Source organism: Molothrus ater, chromosome 3 (genome assembly GCF_012460135.2).
Source record: "Molothrus ater isolate BHLD 08-10-18 breed brown headed cowbird chromosome 3, BPBGC_Mater_1.1, whole genome shotgun sequence".
NCBI lineage: Eukaryota > Metazoa > Chordata > Aves > Passeriformes > Icteridae > Molothrus > Molothrus ater.
This window is the reverse complement of record NC_050480.2, coordinates 48,569,194-48,587,115: the sequence shown is the minus strand read 5'-3', so window position 1 is coordinate 48,587,115 and position 17,922 is coordinate 48,569,194. Positions and strand designations below refer to the sequence as shown.

Below are 17,922 nucleotides of genomic sequence, written 5' to 3'. Positions count from 1 at the left end.
ATAAACTATTTCACCATTTCAAAGCATAGATAGCAACTTTTTGATGCCTAATGAAAATAACCAGACTAAACTAGATCAAGTAAACATTTTCTAACATCATCAACACCCTTGCACAAAAGAAGGCTGTATGTGTGGTCACACAGTATCACTGAAATTCACATGTAAACAGAGTTTTGAAGCCCAGCTGATAAAGCTGTGTTCTCTCACCTGCCCGCTTTAACTCTGTTTCTGTGCTCGCCCAGGGGGTGACATTGAGTTGCTGTCACTCTTGGCTCGCTGTGGCCATTTCAGTCCCAGGGTACTCTGCACATTTTGCAGGGCTGTTTGGAGCCTCCAGAGGGGTTACATCACTTTGGTAAAAATTTTGTTAAAAGGAGTAGGGTATTTTTGTCAGGATGACTAAAGGGTATAGAAGTACAATGAGGTTTTAATTATCACATTGGGACCTGATCCAAACTCCATTAACTGCACTAGCCTTTGTTTTAATTTCAAGTAGACATTGAAGTATTAATGAAAAACAATAGTGATTATGAATTTCCCTGAGATCACTCAAGTAGTGAAGAAGATAAAGCAGTAAAAGCCTTTTTTGTTTGTTTGTTTTGTTTTGTAGATAACAGGGGGAAAGAAACACTGATCTGTTTGTTTCTGTTTCTTTTTCAGCTAGCACTCTTGGATGTCACTATTTTTTAAGGACTTAAATGTACATGCAACCCCAATTACATTTAATTCTCTCTCTATATATGTATTTAATAAAAAATTCATTAAATTTATTCATTTGCAGGGAAGATCCATATTGTCATGTCTGTACTGATAACAGCCAAGACAGCTAAGAAATAAGTGAATGTACATTATTTTCTTTAAACTTTCTACTCATTTTTAAGAGCAAAACTCAATAATTAGGTTTTTCATCAGTGGACAGAACTGCCACAGGCTATATATTTTCTTGTTTGGATTTTTTTTTCAGCAGGCAGAGTCTTACTTGATGTATATTTCTTGGATTGCCCAAGTCTAAATTTTCAAGTCTTGATGATGGGTTGGGAAGTAGAAGGCCACATGATAGCTTTGGGTAGATAGTGAATAGTTATCCTTGGGAAGAAATAATTTGGTGCTGTTCTACCATGAGATTAGTCTTCAGTACAAATTTTGTCTTAGGCAGTACTACAGAGAACCCAATCATTTTGCTAAATGATAGAAGTACTTTTCCAAGAGAGACACACCAGGAATCAGGATTTATTAAATCTTTGGCCTTTTCATCTTGTTTCTAATACTGATGATGCTTTTAAATTGATATACTGAGCTAATGGTACTTTAACAGGATAAAGTAAGGTTTTTCATTTCACAAACAGTATTTATGCAACTTTCATCTGTTCCTGTCATGAACATTTTCTACTTTTGTCCCAAGAGTTCGAACTTATTTCTGATGTACACTCCAATCCATATGCATCTCCCATAAGACACCTCATGATTTTCACTTTTACATGCATTTATTTATAAACTATTTCTCACTACAGAAATAACTGCTGTTTCTTCCAGAGTATACTTTTCTTAATAACTGGTTTTACTATTCATTCAAATGAGACAGTACATTTGGAAATTCTGTGATGAAAGATGTTAAATTGACTGTCAGGAAATTTTTAAAAGGCTCCTGAAAATCTCCATTACACTTTTATTTGGAAAATAAATTCTTTGCATATAGTGAACTTCTGATTTTGCGATGCTTTTCATTTTATAACCAGTGGATAGCAGAATTTGCAGCTGCTAGTTTCCAACAATAGGAGGTAAAATGTTAGCATGTAAAATATTTTTAATGTGAAAAAGTCTCTTTTCTAAATAATACCTGAATATGTGTGTATATACTGCCAATGTGTGTGCCACTCTGCTCTGACCATGCTTTAACTGTAGGAGATCTTTAAGGTAAAGTTTGTGCCAATACTTCCTGATATCATAATGTGTGCGGTATCTGGTTTGTAGTCAGTTAAAGGAAATAATTTAAGGAGGGATTTTTTCATCATTTTTACTGCTGCAGCCACCTCTCTCTTAAAAATGAACAGTATATGTTTTTCTGTTGTTGATTCATCCTTCTTGAGGGACCAAGCAAGTAAACTGGTTGTAGATGTGGTGTCTTTCACTTTCTATCCATCTGACTTTATTTATGGAGAAAAGCCAGCAACTTGGAAAGTAAGGCACATCTGTACAAAACCAAATTCATTTGAGTATTAAAGCATAATTGAAAGTGTCAGGACTTCTGTATCTCCTTACCAGAAGGTAATTTCATGTGAGTCAGGAGGAGGACAGTGCTATAGGTTATTTCTGTCCCTGAACCTCTAAGAGGAAATCTACTACAAATGCAGAATTTCAAGGTCTTGTATGTGTATATCAAAATGGGGGAATAAAAATGGAACTTTTTCTCCAATTTTAATGGGACTTTTTGTTCTCTAATCTTATCAGGTAAATTGAGCAAACCAAAATTATCTCCTAAAAATTTCAAAACTGTCACATATTGTTAAAAAATGAATCTAGAAGATGCTTGTTTTATTTAAGGCATTTCAAATCAGTCGTCTTTGATTGCTGATTCTTGTTTTCATTATTTCTTTTCAAACCACTGATTCTTGTTTTCATTCTTTCTTTTTAAACCACTTGCAGCATTTATTCTTATGCATAGATTAAACTGATCCTTTACTATAGATTAATCTTTTTTTTTTTCCTGTGCATTGTATGTTTTTATGGTTTCCTTTGAGTATGTTTTTCAGGCTTAATTTCTTCTTCACGCTTAGTCTTTTTCCATAAACAAACAAAATCCCTCAGCTTGATAGAGATATTTGCACACATAATAAATGTTTTACTGCTCTGTCTTTATCTGTGTTGTTTTATTGTTTCAGAGAGGATGAGCATGCCCTTATCCAGCAGTATTGTCAGACGCTGGGAGGAGAGTCACCCATGAGTCAGCCACAGAGTCCTGCTCAGATACTCAAGTCAGTGGAGAAGGAAGAGCGGGGAGAGTTGGAGCGTATCATTGCTGACCTTGAGGAAGAGCAAAGGTCTCATAATCATCATACTGGTGTCTGAATTGTCATTTTGTTTTGTTTGAGCTATGCATGTACTATGTTGAAGATGAGAAAGACCTAGAAGTTATGATTTTAGCAAAAAAACCCCAAACAACAATCCACAATCAAGGCAGATATTGTGCATAGGCTGGCTCTTTTAGAAGAGGGAGTTGTCTGTGAAGAAATAAATTAGTTTCACTTTTACTTCACTGCCTTTTTTTCAATCCCCCATAAAACACAAGACATTGTCTTTGTTTGAGCTATTTGTGTTCTTAGTTGGAGATGCTAACATTGTTTGATCTAGGAAGTCTTTTATTTTCATTTACTTGATCAAGTCATCATTCTCCTCCACTTTTCAATATCCCAGGAGTCTGCAGATAGAATACGAGCAACTAAAGGAGCAACATCTTCAGAGAGGAATAAACCCTCTTGCATCACCTCCTGACTCTGTTGTGTCACCTCAACATGCTTCTGAAGATGCCGAGCTCATTGCTGAAGCTAAACTCCTGAGGCAGCATAAAGGTCGCCTGGAAGCAAGGATGCAAATATTGGAAGATCACAATAAACAATTGGAGTCTCAGCTTCACAGGCTACGGCAGCTACTCGAGCAGGTACTTGTACACTTTGCCCCATATGGTTTCTGCACAATGGATTTCTTGATGGAGCAAAGGCATTGACATTTTACTGGAGATATTTTCACCATGTACTCTTGGTCTGTTGCAGTCAGTCATTTCTAATGAGATATTTTTTCTTACACTCTACTATGAGTATTGTTAAAAAATGGATCTAGAAGATGATTGTTTTATTTAAGGCATTTCAAATCAGTCATCTTTGATTGCTGATTCTTGTTTTCTCGCTGATTTCTTATTTTTGACATGTTTAATGTCAAATGAGCAGAAAATGATTGCATGTGCTGGAGTGATCATGGGAACTTAGGGAACACTGAGAATAACACAAGCAAGAGCAATAGCTTTTCATTAATTAAAAAGCATGGGAAGAAAATATAGACCCCACTCCAAGTAATGATGCCAGCCACGTTCCATGTTTGACTTAAGTTTTACCAGATGCTTTCCTTAAATAATATATTTATGTTTATCACAGTTAGTCACTCAGACCTCTCTTAGCATGCCAGAGACAGATGGCCAAAAATATGTCTGAAATACAAAGGAGCAATTAATTACATTAAAAATCCAGTTCCTCTTGAGTGGCTTATTTAGACCATTAAGCTATAGCAAAGTGGTCTTTCACACAAGTGAAAAGGTAAGAGACTTTTAGCAAGTGCTGGTAGCTGGAGATCATCAGATTTCTTTGTTGGCAGAAGGAACACTGATTGCTCTGGAAGTCAGCATGTGCACACCTGGCTTATAGAAATAACAGGAGCAACCTATACCATAATACCACAATAAGAGGAGCAACGTAGGTGTTGTTAGAGATGGTTGTTTGTACCATCATGTGTGGAAGCTTGAGTAATGAAGATAAATTTGTATGAATGTTTTCTTCTAATTTATCATTATGTTTGGGTCAGAGTACAGTAAGGCAAGTATTTCCTGCCTTCTATGGGTCAGATGTAGTAGGGGATTTAACTAAGCCAAGAAACAGGCTACATAAACCAGGTATTAAAATGGCCTAAGTTCCTGCTGTAGATCATACTCTCATTACAGGGATTAAGGTATTTGCTGTTTGTTTTGCTGGCTGACTTTGTCAATTTTCTAGGCAGGTTTGGCTCAATAAGATTTAGATGCATCTGTTCCAATGATTTCCCTACCGCTCTGGCAGAGTAAATTTTTTTGTTGATACTCTTATTCTAGCATTTTAATCAGTATTTGAGTAGCTGTAATATTTCATAGGGAAGATAGCAACTGGTGCATTGTTAATAATAATTTATAAAGTAATGATCTTGGGATATGTGGCCAATACTTGGTCTTTCAGAGAAGGGTTTAAAATCTGCAAAGAAACATGGTTGAATAGAACACAGAAGTTCTGCCGAACCCATGGTCCCTTGCAGCTTAGTGCTTAGAGCAGAAACTTGTTCACCCTTTAAAACCCCTTTTTTTTTCCCTAATGTATCTGGGATGATCTCACAATTTTGTAATCTTTTTGGAATCTTTACACCATTCTAGTAATACCTTTAGGGTATACATTTTTGTTGTGATAAAATGGGTGGGAGAAGGGACAGTAATTCTTACCATTTCTGCCTTTGGAATTTTCTAGGCATTCTGCAGCTTTTGGGCTCAGATAGGGTAAAGCAGAATAGAGGTGACATTTTTCAGTATTTCTGTTTACAACTCATTTACTGTATACTGTTGCTCTTTTGCTTTCTGTCTGCATTGTCCTGTCTCCGTGGGAGTCATGCCATGCTTCTGATTGTTCCAAGTATCATTTCCTAAGGTCTTTGTTTCTACTCTGTCATTTAATAAAGTGGCTCATACAGAGTCAAGTATATGAGAAGATCTGCATTGTTTCTTTTATAACCTGTCTGTGACTTTTCAATGTGCCTTTCTATACATATCATTACTTAATTTACCAGATGTTTTCACAAACTATTTCCAGAATGTTATGGCTACTCCCCTGATGGGGATTCAGAAATTATAAATAATTTAAATTTTTAGTAATATTCTTTGAAATTTATTTTGACATTGATAGAATTATGAAGCAACACTCATTATATATATATACTCATATTATATATATATATATATATATATTCTATCTATAATATATATACATTATATTATATATATATACATATATATATATATATATTCTATCTATAATATATATACATTATATTATATATATATATACATATCTATATATATATATATATATATATATATATATATATATATATATATATATATAATATAACTCACTGATTTCTATTACTGCCCCCTTTCTGAAAAAATGACCACTTTTCAGCATGGTTGTTGTTCTGTCAGCTTGGCCACTACCTTTTAGGACAGCCTTTATCTCTTTTACTGCTTGGGGAAGGACTTTATTGGAAGCCTATTTATATTGATTTGTTTCTTTTGCTTTTACCAGCTGTGCCAGTTATTTTTAGGGGATGAAAGGAATACCTTTTCTTATTAATGAGAAGGATGATTTGCAAGAACGATACTCATAAGTCTCAATCTCAAAATATATAACAACAACATAATTACTAGTATTAAAGGACACAACTGTCTTGCAGCAATATCTTTGCCATGGCTGGCATTTCATGCCATCTGTTTGTCTATTCTATCAACAGCAACTCTCCCAGTTCCTATTCTCCTGAATGGTGTTTTATACCACTGAGTATAAAATACTTGGGACTTTTTTTTTTTCTCCAAAAGATTGGAGTGAGTCTGTCTACACACAGATATGGGGGTAGAGAGTTAATGAAATTTAGAAACTTTCATGTAGTAGCTGCTTAATCTAGATGAGAGCATTCTAGGACGTTCTTTAGAGAGCACCTTCAGCAGAAATATGCATGCATCCTCACTGCACATTTGTCTACTTCAGGTCACAATTCTGAGGTTACCATACTATTTTTATTTTAGCAAGCCCAGAGGATTGGTAACTGTCACAGAATGTTGTCATTTTTGTCTGCCTGATTGATTAGGGTGCCAAAGAGGAAGGTGAAACAGAACTGGCATGTGACAGCTTTGATACCACCATGTTAATCAGACTGAGAAAACACAAAGAATCCATTCTCATTTTTCTTTTTTCAGCCTTTATAGATGCTGCATTTGCAAAGTCAAAGTGAGACCTATAATGAAGGGCATTTAAAGTCTGCTTGAATTTTTCTCTATTTTCTCTGAGCTACTGAATAGAGGTTTCATATTGGATGTGATATTGAAGTTAGTGGGAGCTAAAATAATCTGTCAACAGCTGTATGATCAGAGAGTAAATAGGGGCTGCAACTCTCTCTCCAGCTGAAAGCAGAAGAGCTTTATCAGAAGAGCACAGGAGAGTTTGTTTCTTTTGTAGCTGGGAGAAAAACTCTGGAGCAAAGAAACATCTGTAATGAATGTGGTAGTAAAATTGGCATTTTTGAGGTTTCTTGTGATTCAGACTGGGGACACTGAGGTTTAGTTTGGTTTTTACCAAAAGCAGCAGAAGTCAAGGAAAGAGCAGGTATGTCTTAGCTGTCCATTAAGCCACAGAGCACTTCAGGCTGTTCTTTGGGAAGGACACCAGCAGGAGGCATAGTGTATGCAGGAGGCATAAGGCACTGTAGATTAAAACTGGTTGAAATAAATATCTCCTTTGAAATGCTTTAAAAAATGCTGTAATACTGAAATAAAACTAAGACTTTTGTTTTCTGGAGAAGGACTTATTTGTCCCTTCATATCTTTGCTTGGTTTTTCCTAGAAAAGAAGTTGAAAAACTCCCTGAGACTGGAGTTGGAAACCTCTCCCTCATTCCCATAGAGGCATGCTCAGTATCCCTGCTTTTATTTCTTTCAGGAAGAAGCAGCAGGTGTATAATAGCATCTAGAGCTATTTGCTTTTGGTTTCTGGCTTATGGGCTGTCTGCTGAGTTGTTTTGAATAAGAATACGTGAACTTCATTATGCCTGAAGTGGGTTAGGATGGAAGTGCTTATATTTTGTAGGTGTTATATAATTGGAGTCAAATACAATGTGATTTTCTACTGTTATTTTTCTCAAGTTCTCCAACAATAAAATTGTTAAATCATGCCATATCTTCAACTGGTTTGCATTTAACATTTTCCAGTATCTGACTTATATTAAGGCAATTATACCACTATGACAAACCTTCACTTTCTGCTCCAAACCCCACTCTTCAACTGCATAACAATACTGTCCTTAATTTGGAAGAATTTTTGTTTGTTTAGGCTTTTCTTTTTATTGCAGTGACTTGAACTACACAGTGTATCATTTATCAGTATATTTAAATGAAAATTATGTAATCAGGCATTGCCATCTGATTAGAAGAGGATGGTGTTGTGGGTTTTGACTTGTTTGTAAATCCAGCTGCAATATTTCATTCTGACTGCTACAGCAACATATGGTACATCAATGTAAGGTACTCCAAGTATATTTTGTTTTCTCTCAGATTATCCACTGGCAGTCCTGGTGCTCTGCAGTGCTCTTCTATCACTTACAATAGAACTACTAAGTGGTACCTTGACTAACTCCTCACCTGAGTTTGTAGGCATTTAGTTTCTGTCTATCAACATGAGCTGTTGACTTTGCAGTGCCTCACTCTCCTTGACTGAGCCCATCTGTTGCTGTGCTGCAGTTTTGTACGTCCAGCAGAGATCTTCTCATTCACCCTTATTCATCTGTGCACAATTTATTCATAGTTGCTGCTTGAACAGGGCCAGAGGCAGAGATTTACTCCGGGTGCAAGTTTGCATTTTGGATGATTCGCATTCTCTCTGTTCACCTGTTTGTGGGGTGGGCAAGCAGTGACTGCTGCTGGAGTTAGTTTTGTTGCTCTGTATTGAAAAGACTCTTCACCTGTGGAGAATTTGCTTCCTCTCTTTACCACTACAGCTCTAACATTTCAGACAGTGGTTCCTGGCAATACAGTATTGCCTGGGTTAAGCAATCCCATGCTTCTCTGATTCAAAATCACCACACTCATTTTACTTAGACTCTTTAGCTGGATTGAAGCCTGGTACTGAGCAGCAAATTACTTAACTACCTGATAGTAATTCACTGTTCACAGAAGTATCTTGACAGTGAAATCCTTCTCTGGCTTGAAAACATTTCAATTTTTCTTTGTCTCCTATGCAGACTAAATTTTTTTTTATTTAGTCTTTAAGTCTAAGCTGGCCTTTAGTATTGTCATGCTGAAAGAAATAAGATTTAGAGGAGTTTTACTGAAGATTGTTTTTGTTAAGTTGGAGTCTATCTCAAGAAACTGAGTGTTTCAGTAAAGGCTGTGAAGTTCAAAGGAGCAAACTTATGCACAAATTAACAGCCATTCTGTATTCTAACTCTGCATCAAGTCTCATAGCTGCTCTAGGTACTTGCTCAGTTTCAAAAAGATCTTAAAAGCAACGATCTTTTGTAATACTTCAGTATCTGCTTGTGATAGATTTACTTAAATAACCTGCTTCTTAAGCTGTTTAGGAGTAATCTCATGATTTGCAATCAAAAAGATAAGTGATAGCAGCAACAATTTTAGTTAAATCTACCTCAGATGTAAATATTATTTCACTTATGTTTTTTTCAGAACAATCACTTCTGGAGTTCAGATACTGTATTACCAGTTTCTTCCTTGAAGGAATTTTTAAAATAAGAAAGGAAGGAAAAGAAGGGGAAAATGCCTGGATAAGGTCCCTTCCAATATTTCTGAGCCTTTTCTTATTTTCTGTTCATATATGTTTATTTAAATGTAATCTCAAACACACACATGGTTACAGCTAAATGTAATATTGATTTCTGTGATTCTTCAAGTGAATTTATGAGGCCAGAAAAGCTTCTTTTCCAAGTATATAAGCTAATTCTCATAATTTTCAGGAGTTTATGTAGTACAAATTCCTGCAAATTTAGTGTCTTCCACAAGGCTGAGAAGCAGCATCAGCAGGAGTGATGGCTGGCTACCACTTTTTGGGTTTAATGAAGCTGTTTTGAATCTGTCTTGAGTGTTCATTTGATTCTGGAGTTCTACAAATCTGTTCATAATTGAACAGTTGTTTTTAAGGATGCTTAGTCATCCTTGTAAAGTTTTTATGGGCCTCTAGATGAATGTCCTGTTTGTGTGTGTATATGTGTGTATATACCCATGCACATAAATGCAACCTAGATGATCCCATTGTGTAGTCTTTCTGCAGAGCTGGACGGGGAACCTTGGCATACTGTGTGTGTTGTATGTTACCTTGTGGTTTTGTGATGCAACAGAACATTGTTTTTAACAAGACCATCAACTGGAGTCTTGTAAGAGCTGTTCTTAAGTCTAGATTTTCTTTTAACAAGTTCTTGGTTTGGTTTTATTTTTACCACTCATCAGTTGTATAGACTTAAGCCAACTTTGAATAGTTTGGAGAACAAAGAGCACATAAAAAAGGAAAGGAACAAAATGGCTACATACTAGGCTACAATTAAATTATGTGAATACAAGTAACCTAAATTTGTGTCTTCTTGTCTTTAATGTAGCCAGAGTCAGACTCCCGGGTCAATGGCGCCTCCCCCTGTGCTTCGCCCCAGCACTCTGCCCTGGGCTTCCCGCTGGAGCAGGACACAAGCTCACAGTTCCATCAGACAGGTGAGTGTTCTCATCAGATAATGTGCTCATGAGGCCATAGGTGACTACTGGATGGGTTTGTTGGCACCTTCTGGACGGGTTTGTAAATCAAAAGGAGCGGATCTTTGCGATGTTGCTCAGTGCAGCTGGAGGTGTTGCTTCCTCGCGCTTGTGAAGAGCTGCAGTATCCTAAGAATCCATGTGACTCTGAATTACAGACTTTTCTGAATAGACTCCTTGGTTCCAGCTATTCTTACCAAGTGAATTTACTGGGCAAGTCCATCCTCACTGAAAGGGGAACCAGACTTCATTGGACTGAAGTGGCCAAGAGCTGTTTGTCCTACAGTACACATGGACCCAAGTAATCTGTGAGATAAAGGATCAAATGTCCAAATCATGTAATCTACACTTGCTGTCTTCTTTAAAAATTCGTGTGTAACCTCTGCTTATCCTGGTATTTTGATGTTACCACTCCCAAAAGGTTCACATCTTTAGGAAAAATTCAATATTTATGGGTACAGGCTCTGCACATTAAGGGATTTCTTTCTCTCTTGAAAGATTATTTTAAATTCTCCATATCAGAACTCACTAATTTCACCATGAGTTAGCAGAAATAACTCTAGACCATTGCATGGACAAAAGTAAGGGAAAAGAGAGAATATTTCTCTCAAATTATCTTATGTACAAATTCTTCCTGTTTCTGTTTTTAAGCCTTGTGTTATAGATTAAATATTATTTTATTTCTGTAGAAAACAGAAAAAATATTCTCTTGTGTACTGAACATTTTTCATTCAGCATTAACCTATGTTTTTACTTTATCTGGAAAAACATGGAACTTGAGTCTGATTTCATGCAGTATGAAAGATGCTGTCCAATAAAACTGCCAACAACACAGCTAGTTATGTTCCCTAACTATTCTCTTGGCTAATTTTAAGCATCATTTTTCAAAGATATGCCAAGGGGGATTTTAGCAGTATTGAAATGGCTGGCACATATTGATTAAAGACCACCTAAAAGACAAATGTTGGGATTTTTTTCAGAGAAAAAATGGTGTATTCACTCTGAAAGTTACATGACAAATCATCTGCAACTGGAACTGAATTTTAAGAGAGTACCTACTGAGTTTAATTACCTCATCTTGTAATTTTATTTAACTGTAAATGTTTATATACTGTTCCTTGCTGGCAACTTCTAGTTAAATCCTGGATGCAATGGTTAAGTTTTAATGAAAGAGAAATGAGTTTGACTGCAAATCAATAATGTAACTTTCATGTCCTCTCCCAAGGCTGGCAATTATCGATGATAGCTCCTGCACATTACAAAGGTTTCAGGTACTGTTTTCCTGTGAAATGTAAAGGAGTAATTAACTGGCAAGTTGGCTAAGAATGCCTTTTAGAATGTTGTTGTCCTTTTTTTCTCCCCTTGTTACAAAAATGATTTTTTTGTTGTCATATCTGCAGATGACTTGTTAGTTCCACCTCATGATACCAACACAGATCTAACAGATGTTATGGAGCAAATCAACAACACATTTCCAGCTTGCTGCTGTAAGTTTAACAAAATATGTCTTGAGAATCATATTGAATTTGAGGTGGTCTTTTGGAAAAAAAATAATTCTTGTGGTATTGACTAGGAGAATAAATATCTCTGAGGAGATTTCTTGTGTAATATATGCAAGCTGTATAATTCTGTCCCTTAAAATTCCTCAATATACACTATTTTTGAAGGTAGATAAATGTTCTTGTTTTAAGTGGAAGCAATTCATTATAAGAAAAGCCTGTAGCTCAATGTGGAATTTTCAGCAGTGCCCAAATAAGAGGAAAGACATCTAGAATCTCACTAGCTGCTGATGAAAACCTTTTGTAGAACTTAAGTGAATGCAGATTCAGAATTTCTGAATGCAGTTTTTGTAATAAAGCTTGAAAAAAAAAAGTCCTTAGACTAATTACTGAGCTAGTTATTAAATAGACCAGAGGAAATCTGTGAATGCAGCATTTAACACCTTTCCCTGCTTAAATGCTTTGGAAGTTGATATTTTATTCAGTGTCTATTAAAGAGAGATCAAAAGGAAAACCAGCTTGTTCCTATGCATGTCCTGTATCAGCTGACATACATTTCCCCTGATCCTGCTTACTGTGTCACTGCACTTGAAAAAGTGAGAATCTGTCTCATGTATTATGGTGGGTTTTGTAAAATACATTTATACATATATATAGAGAGAAAGACATGTATATTTCAGCTCTTTTGCCTTAGAAAAACAGTAGTGAAAACTTTGATATATTTTCAAAACTGTTGGAAGCTTCAAATGAAATGTAAAATCAATGATCAGTTTTAAAAGGCAGAAGTCAGAGAGTGGCTGTTTATGCCCAGTCCTTTTGGAAGCATCAAGACTCAACTCCATGCTATTTCATAAACTCTATGGACCCTGTTAAAACACCCCTTTTATGTCTTGAACACACATTGCTGCATCACAGAAGATGGAACTTGCATGTTTTGAAAAAGCAAATGAGGTTCCAGCAAAAAAGGTCTTGTTTCAGCTATCCTTTTTGATTTTGATGAGTTCAACAATTCAGAGCCCCTTGTTCTGCAAATTAAAGTTTTGATTCTAAGGAGCATCTCATTTGAGGTCAACAACTAGTGGAGCTGCTCAGCACACCTTGAGGATGTGTGTGTATACAAATCAGTATAATTGGTATAAAATGCAACTCAAGCATTTGTTCTTGGATTTGAAAGTTACTGTCTTGCTAGGTGACTATACAGCTACATGGTCATTTGGCCCAAATGAATTTAAAGCAAATTACATTGTGTTAGTACAAGCTTGGTAATATGGCTGTTGTCCAGGACTGGAAAACAGAAAAAAATTTTGATTCCATGATCAAACACCATGAGACAGGAGAATACTGCAAGTGAAAACCATGGCCCCTTCATATTGTGAAGTCTATCTGAGCATTTAAGATTAAAAGAAAGCACATTTCCAGATTTCATGTGATTTTTCCCCATTGTCAGCTTAAACCACCTTGCCCCTAATTAGTAGGTACTACTTATGTTTGCTCTCATTCAGTCATTCTAGAACGTCTTTTACTTTGAAGTAAATTTTTTTAACTTTTAGATATCTTAAATGTTTTAGAAGACTGGAATGAGGATTATTAGTCTGGCCTTCCCAACAAAGTGCATTAGACTCTGAGTTTTGCTAAGGAAGATCCTTCAGATCCACTGATCGTGGATATAATGGATATAATGCCCTTTTTTCCTTATTTATGTAATTGGTCCTCAGAAGTAGGCAGGTGTACTACACTGTGCAGAAGTCTTGTCTGTACATCTGAGTGATGTCCAAAGAATTTTGAACAGATGATACTGTAATACATCACTCAGGGGTTTAGATATGGCTACAGATGGTGAAAATGAAACAATTAGTTTTAACTATATCATTATAATGCTATAAATTTGTTGAAAGTAAGTTTATGAAGAATTAAACCACTGCAACACATTTCTTGTTAAATGTTTAGTCTTTTAAAGATAAGTATTTTTTTTCTTCTGTAGTATGTGTTTTCCTGATAATAACTTTGTTTTTAAACTGTCAAGATGCAAAATGATGTAAATTTCTAACCTTTTTTTTTTCTATTTGCAGCAAGTTTCACTGGCAGACCACAGGTATGAGACATATTTACATACTTGCATAGGCATTGGAAACAAAGTAGAGCAAGTGAGAAGTTCCATTAAAACAAAGGGGCTGGGGTGGGTTTTGTCTACATTTTTCTCTAGAGGTCTGTTTGGGAGCTAGACTGATACAACAGGAAGGCCAGATTCCAAAATATCAGAGGTAATAGAAAATTTCTACTAGGTCAGGCACTGCCACAGGTGTAATTGTTCTGCAGGTCTGTGTTGCTATCCAGATGGAACCAGCTTGCATTTATTTGAGCCAATTGGTTTAAAGCCAGCAGCAGCTTGCAATATCAAAGCTGGTTCTTGCAAAGATGTCCATATGTCCTGCTGCCTACAGCTCCACTTTCAGGAGCTGTAGGCACCAGTGCACAAAGATCAGGAGCCACACAGCATTAAACTGTCTGCACTGAATAGGCAACCACTCCAACAAGGACTTTAAACACTGCAGTATTGTCAGTTTAGATTTCTTTTAACTATTTGCCTCAGTTATTTGCTTAGTCTCAGGCCAATACACTTAAATTTTAAGACGGGGGTTTTGTAAGATGCCATCACAGTCCTGGGCTGACTGAGCCCAGAGCAGGTAGAAGTTTCTGTGTGTGACTCCTGGTACTGATGATGTTTCTCATCCCGACAGGCCATGTGAGCTGTTCCTTGGGATGTCAGCCAGTGCTTGTGGCACACAGCACAGCCCTGTTCTGCCTCTGCCGGCCGCACGTTCCGCTCATCACAAACCTGCACGGGACCCCGGACACGCCGTGAGCTCCCACCGCGTGTTCCACTTGAAACAGTACAACACTGAATACCCAAAGAAAAGGATGTTGTTTTTATAGTATCTTTTTTTTTTCCTTCTTCCCTTTCTATGCAACTGTAAATTAATGAGCAGTGGAATATTTGTCACTGATTTGTATAAATATACAGCCAGGGGAAAAGGGGCAGGGGCTTTATAGATGTTCTTTTTGATAATCGTAAAGAGAACTGCATAAGGAGTTTGGAGCAAAACGTTACGTTCATACATTCCTTTCAGCTCGTTGCTTTTGCATTGTAAAGTACCTTTAGTTGTATTCTCACACATGTAATATCCTGTACTGATTATTTGTATGTTAACCATATGAACACACAGATTTCAGAATATCTTTGCATCGTTTTCAGCATTGGCATATGAAGTTCCCATAACCTGCATTATTGTTACTGGTTAACAACAATTGTCATTAGGTGCAAGATACAACATTTTAATTCAATTAAACAAGGTAAACTCTCATTTCAAGTACTAATTAGCATCCTCATGTACCTAAGTGGTATTTTTAACTTCCTTTTTGTTATTTCCAGACAACACTCCATTTGGAGGATTATTTTTTTAAGCTTTACTTTACTTTGAATCGGGAGATAGCTAAAAAGAGGACTTAGATGATAGCTTAAGTTGGTTTTAGTAAGAACTAAGTTAGTGTAATCCTTCCCAACTTTGTTCAGAGACAAAGCTTTGCTTTTCCCTGCTGGGCCAAACTTGCTTCAAGTTTTGGAATTTACAGCCTATGAAGTGAAGCTCATTTCTGTGAGATCCATTTCTTTTGTCTGCCTCTTGGGAGTGAAGAGACAATTAGAAAGCCCTTTCCAATACTATTAGCAACAGAACTTTCTCCAGAACTGCAGTGCCGTAGATATTATCATTTGGCATTGTAATCTTGCAGATCATCCTTATCTTTAAGATAATTTATTTATTTTATTACTTTTGATAAGGATAATTGTGGGAAAGTATGTTACTGATCATCTGATCTCCAGTTTAACAATTATCATCAGAGATTTTAATGCCTTCACAGAGTTTACAATGCTGCATGGACACTTGCTTTAATTCTAGGACATACCTTGAATTGGTAAAACTGCATGCAATACCTTTCATGTATAGTAAAGAGAAACAAAGCTGTGTTGTTCTTAATTATTACTGAAGGAAAAAAACCCCTTATCTTAAAATGGTATTGAAAGAGGTGTAAAATTCTCTTCTGCTACTAAAAAAATGCTAGGGGACATTAAAAGAGCAGGTCAGGAATTTCTAGTGGCTTTGTGAAGTTTTGCCAGCCAGACTGTCCTGCACCCACAGTATTTACTCCTGAACTGCTGCTGCTCAAGGAGTGATTCAGGCACAGTGCTGACCACCTTCTACTGTTGGCACCAGTGCCAGTTCTTTCTGAACCCTTTGGCAAGTTATTTAACCACTCTGCCTCTGTTTTCCCATCTGTAAAATGGGGATGATAGTGCTTACCTCTCAAAGGTGATGTAGACTCGGCATTTTTACAGAGCTTTTCAGATGCTAAGTATTAGTCTTGAGCAAGTGGAGCAAAGCTATCAAGAAGAGAAGAGAAGATGGCTCCTATTAAAATGTAATGTAGTTATTCTGAGAAGAAAAAAACCCCACATTTTACAGAAGAGGAAAACCATGACCACCTTTCTACCTCAGACCTATCTTCATAAGTAGTATTGGAAATAGCTTTACATTCTGTTCTCTGCAAAGGACTTGGCTTTTATCAAGCTACATAATTCTCTAGGCAAAGAATCTTTTCAAATACTCCCAACATAAGTATAAAAAGAAATCAGTAGTGAATTTGGTGGATTTTATTTTTGTTCTGACTATGAGGTTATGTATAAAGTTGTTTTTCTGCCTGTGTTTGTATGCATCCTTTGTCCTCTGCTGCCAAGTAAATGCTGCTTCAAACACTACATTGTAACATTCTTCCTCTGAGACTATAATAAATAAAAGGAATATATATTGCAGTAACATGAGAAAAAGTATGGAGTTCTTCCAAATTTTTTGGGCTTCAAGGATGGCACATCTCATTGCTAAATGCTGAAATTTCATTCTGAAGATTAACATGAGCAAGCTGTGGTAGTCAGTTTCTATGTCCTAGTTATTTCTCTGTGTGGTTTGAGTTTATATAAATGAGATGAAGCAGTAATTTTTTTCTTCATAAATCTTGCATATTTTCTCTAGTTTTCCATCTTGAATGATTTTAGTCTAGAATCCTCCTCAGTTTCATGACAGGTAGTAAATCTGATAGCTGAGAAGCAGACTGCCTTTTTTTATTTTAAATGTTCTGTATCTGTATTACAGAACAGCAATAATGCATGAAGCCCTGTCAAATAGGACAACTGTGAATTAGTCTTCAGCTTTTTGGTGCCTTTCAGTCAACACACTCAGCTGAACCACAGCCTTAGGTATTCTGCAGCACAAGGTAGAAAATATACTTTCTAACTTTCAGGTATTTGCATTAATGCAAGTTATTTTAATGACTGTGTTAGAATTGCTACACTTAAAGGAGAAAAAAGTGCAAAGTCCTAACAACTCTGTTTCCTTATCATAACAGTTGGCACTGCTTTAATGTTTAGTTGTTGGGTTTTGTTTGGGTTTTATTTTTAAACTCTAACAAATGCCAAACATAAGTGTCAAAGTGATGACCTTTTCCCTCAGTTTGTGAAAGGATGGTTAACAAATAAGTTGTAGGGAAATATTATTTAAGTGATTCAGCAGTTAGCAAGGAATTTAACTACAGAAAAAATTATATATAAAGTCAAATTAAGTCCTGTATTTAGAACAGTAAATGTGTCTTAAAATGAAGAGACTGCTAGATTAAAAAAAACAAAACAGTTATATGTTTGTAGAGTAGGAGGCAGCAGAAGAGAGAGGTGTATCAGGGGCTGACTTTGGGAATAATTTATGAAGTGCTCCTATCTACAAGTTGCACCCTCTGTACCTCAATTGCCAAGGTAGCAGGCACCAGAGGTCTGTGATGCTGCCACCTGTAAGGAAGGTACTCAGCTTAAAAGGTCATCCTTCAGTGCTGTGCCACAGAGGTCCTGGCCCTTGACACGGGGAGCAGAATGGCACCCACTTCTCACCGGCCACAGGGCTTTTCTCAAGAGTGCTGGGGACAGTGCGTGGCCACCTCTGCTCCCTCCAGGCACAGTGCAAGGGTGAGCACTCCCTCCCTTCTCCACCCAACCTTTACCTTTAAGCACTAACCAGCCTCT

At 36.6% G+C, this 17,922-nt stretch overlaps 1 protein-coding gene across 2 annotated transcripts in view; it reads left to right on the top strand.

Annotated features, from left to right (window-relative positions):
* Window positions 1-16,672, top strand: part of UTRN (utrophin) — a 341,691-nt gene extending 325,019 nt beyond the window's left edge. For both annotated transcript variants that reach the window (XM_054514244.1, XM_036379859.2), the window contains 6 exons: window positions 2,880-3,038; window positions 3,412-3,655; window positions 10,155-10,263; window positions 11,703-11,789; window positions 13,871-13,893; window positions 14,540-16,672. In XM_054514244.1, coding sequence (XP_054370219.1) covers window positions 2,880-3,038; window positions 3,412-3,655; window positions 10,155-10,263; window positions 11,703-11,789; window positions 13,871-13,893; window positions 14,540-14,548 — 631 coding nt within the window. In that variant the 3' untranslated portion in view covers window positions 14,549-16,672. The remainder of the gene's footprint in view (window positions 1-2,879; window positions 3,039-3,411; window positions 3,656-10,154; window positions 10,264-11,702; window positions 11,790-13,870; window positions 13,894-14,539) is intronic.
* Window positions 16,673-17,922: the final 1,250 nt, after the last annotated feature.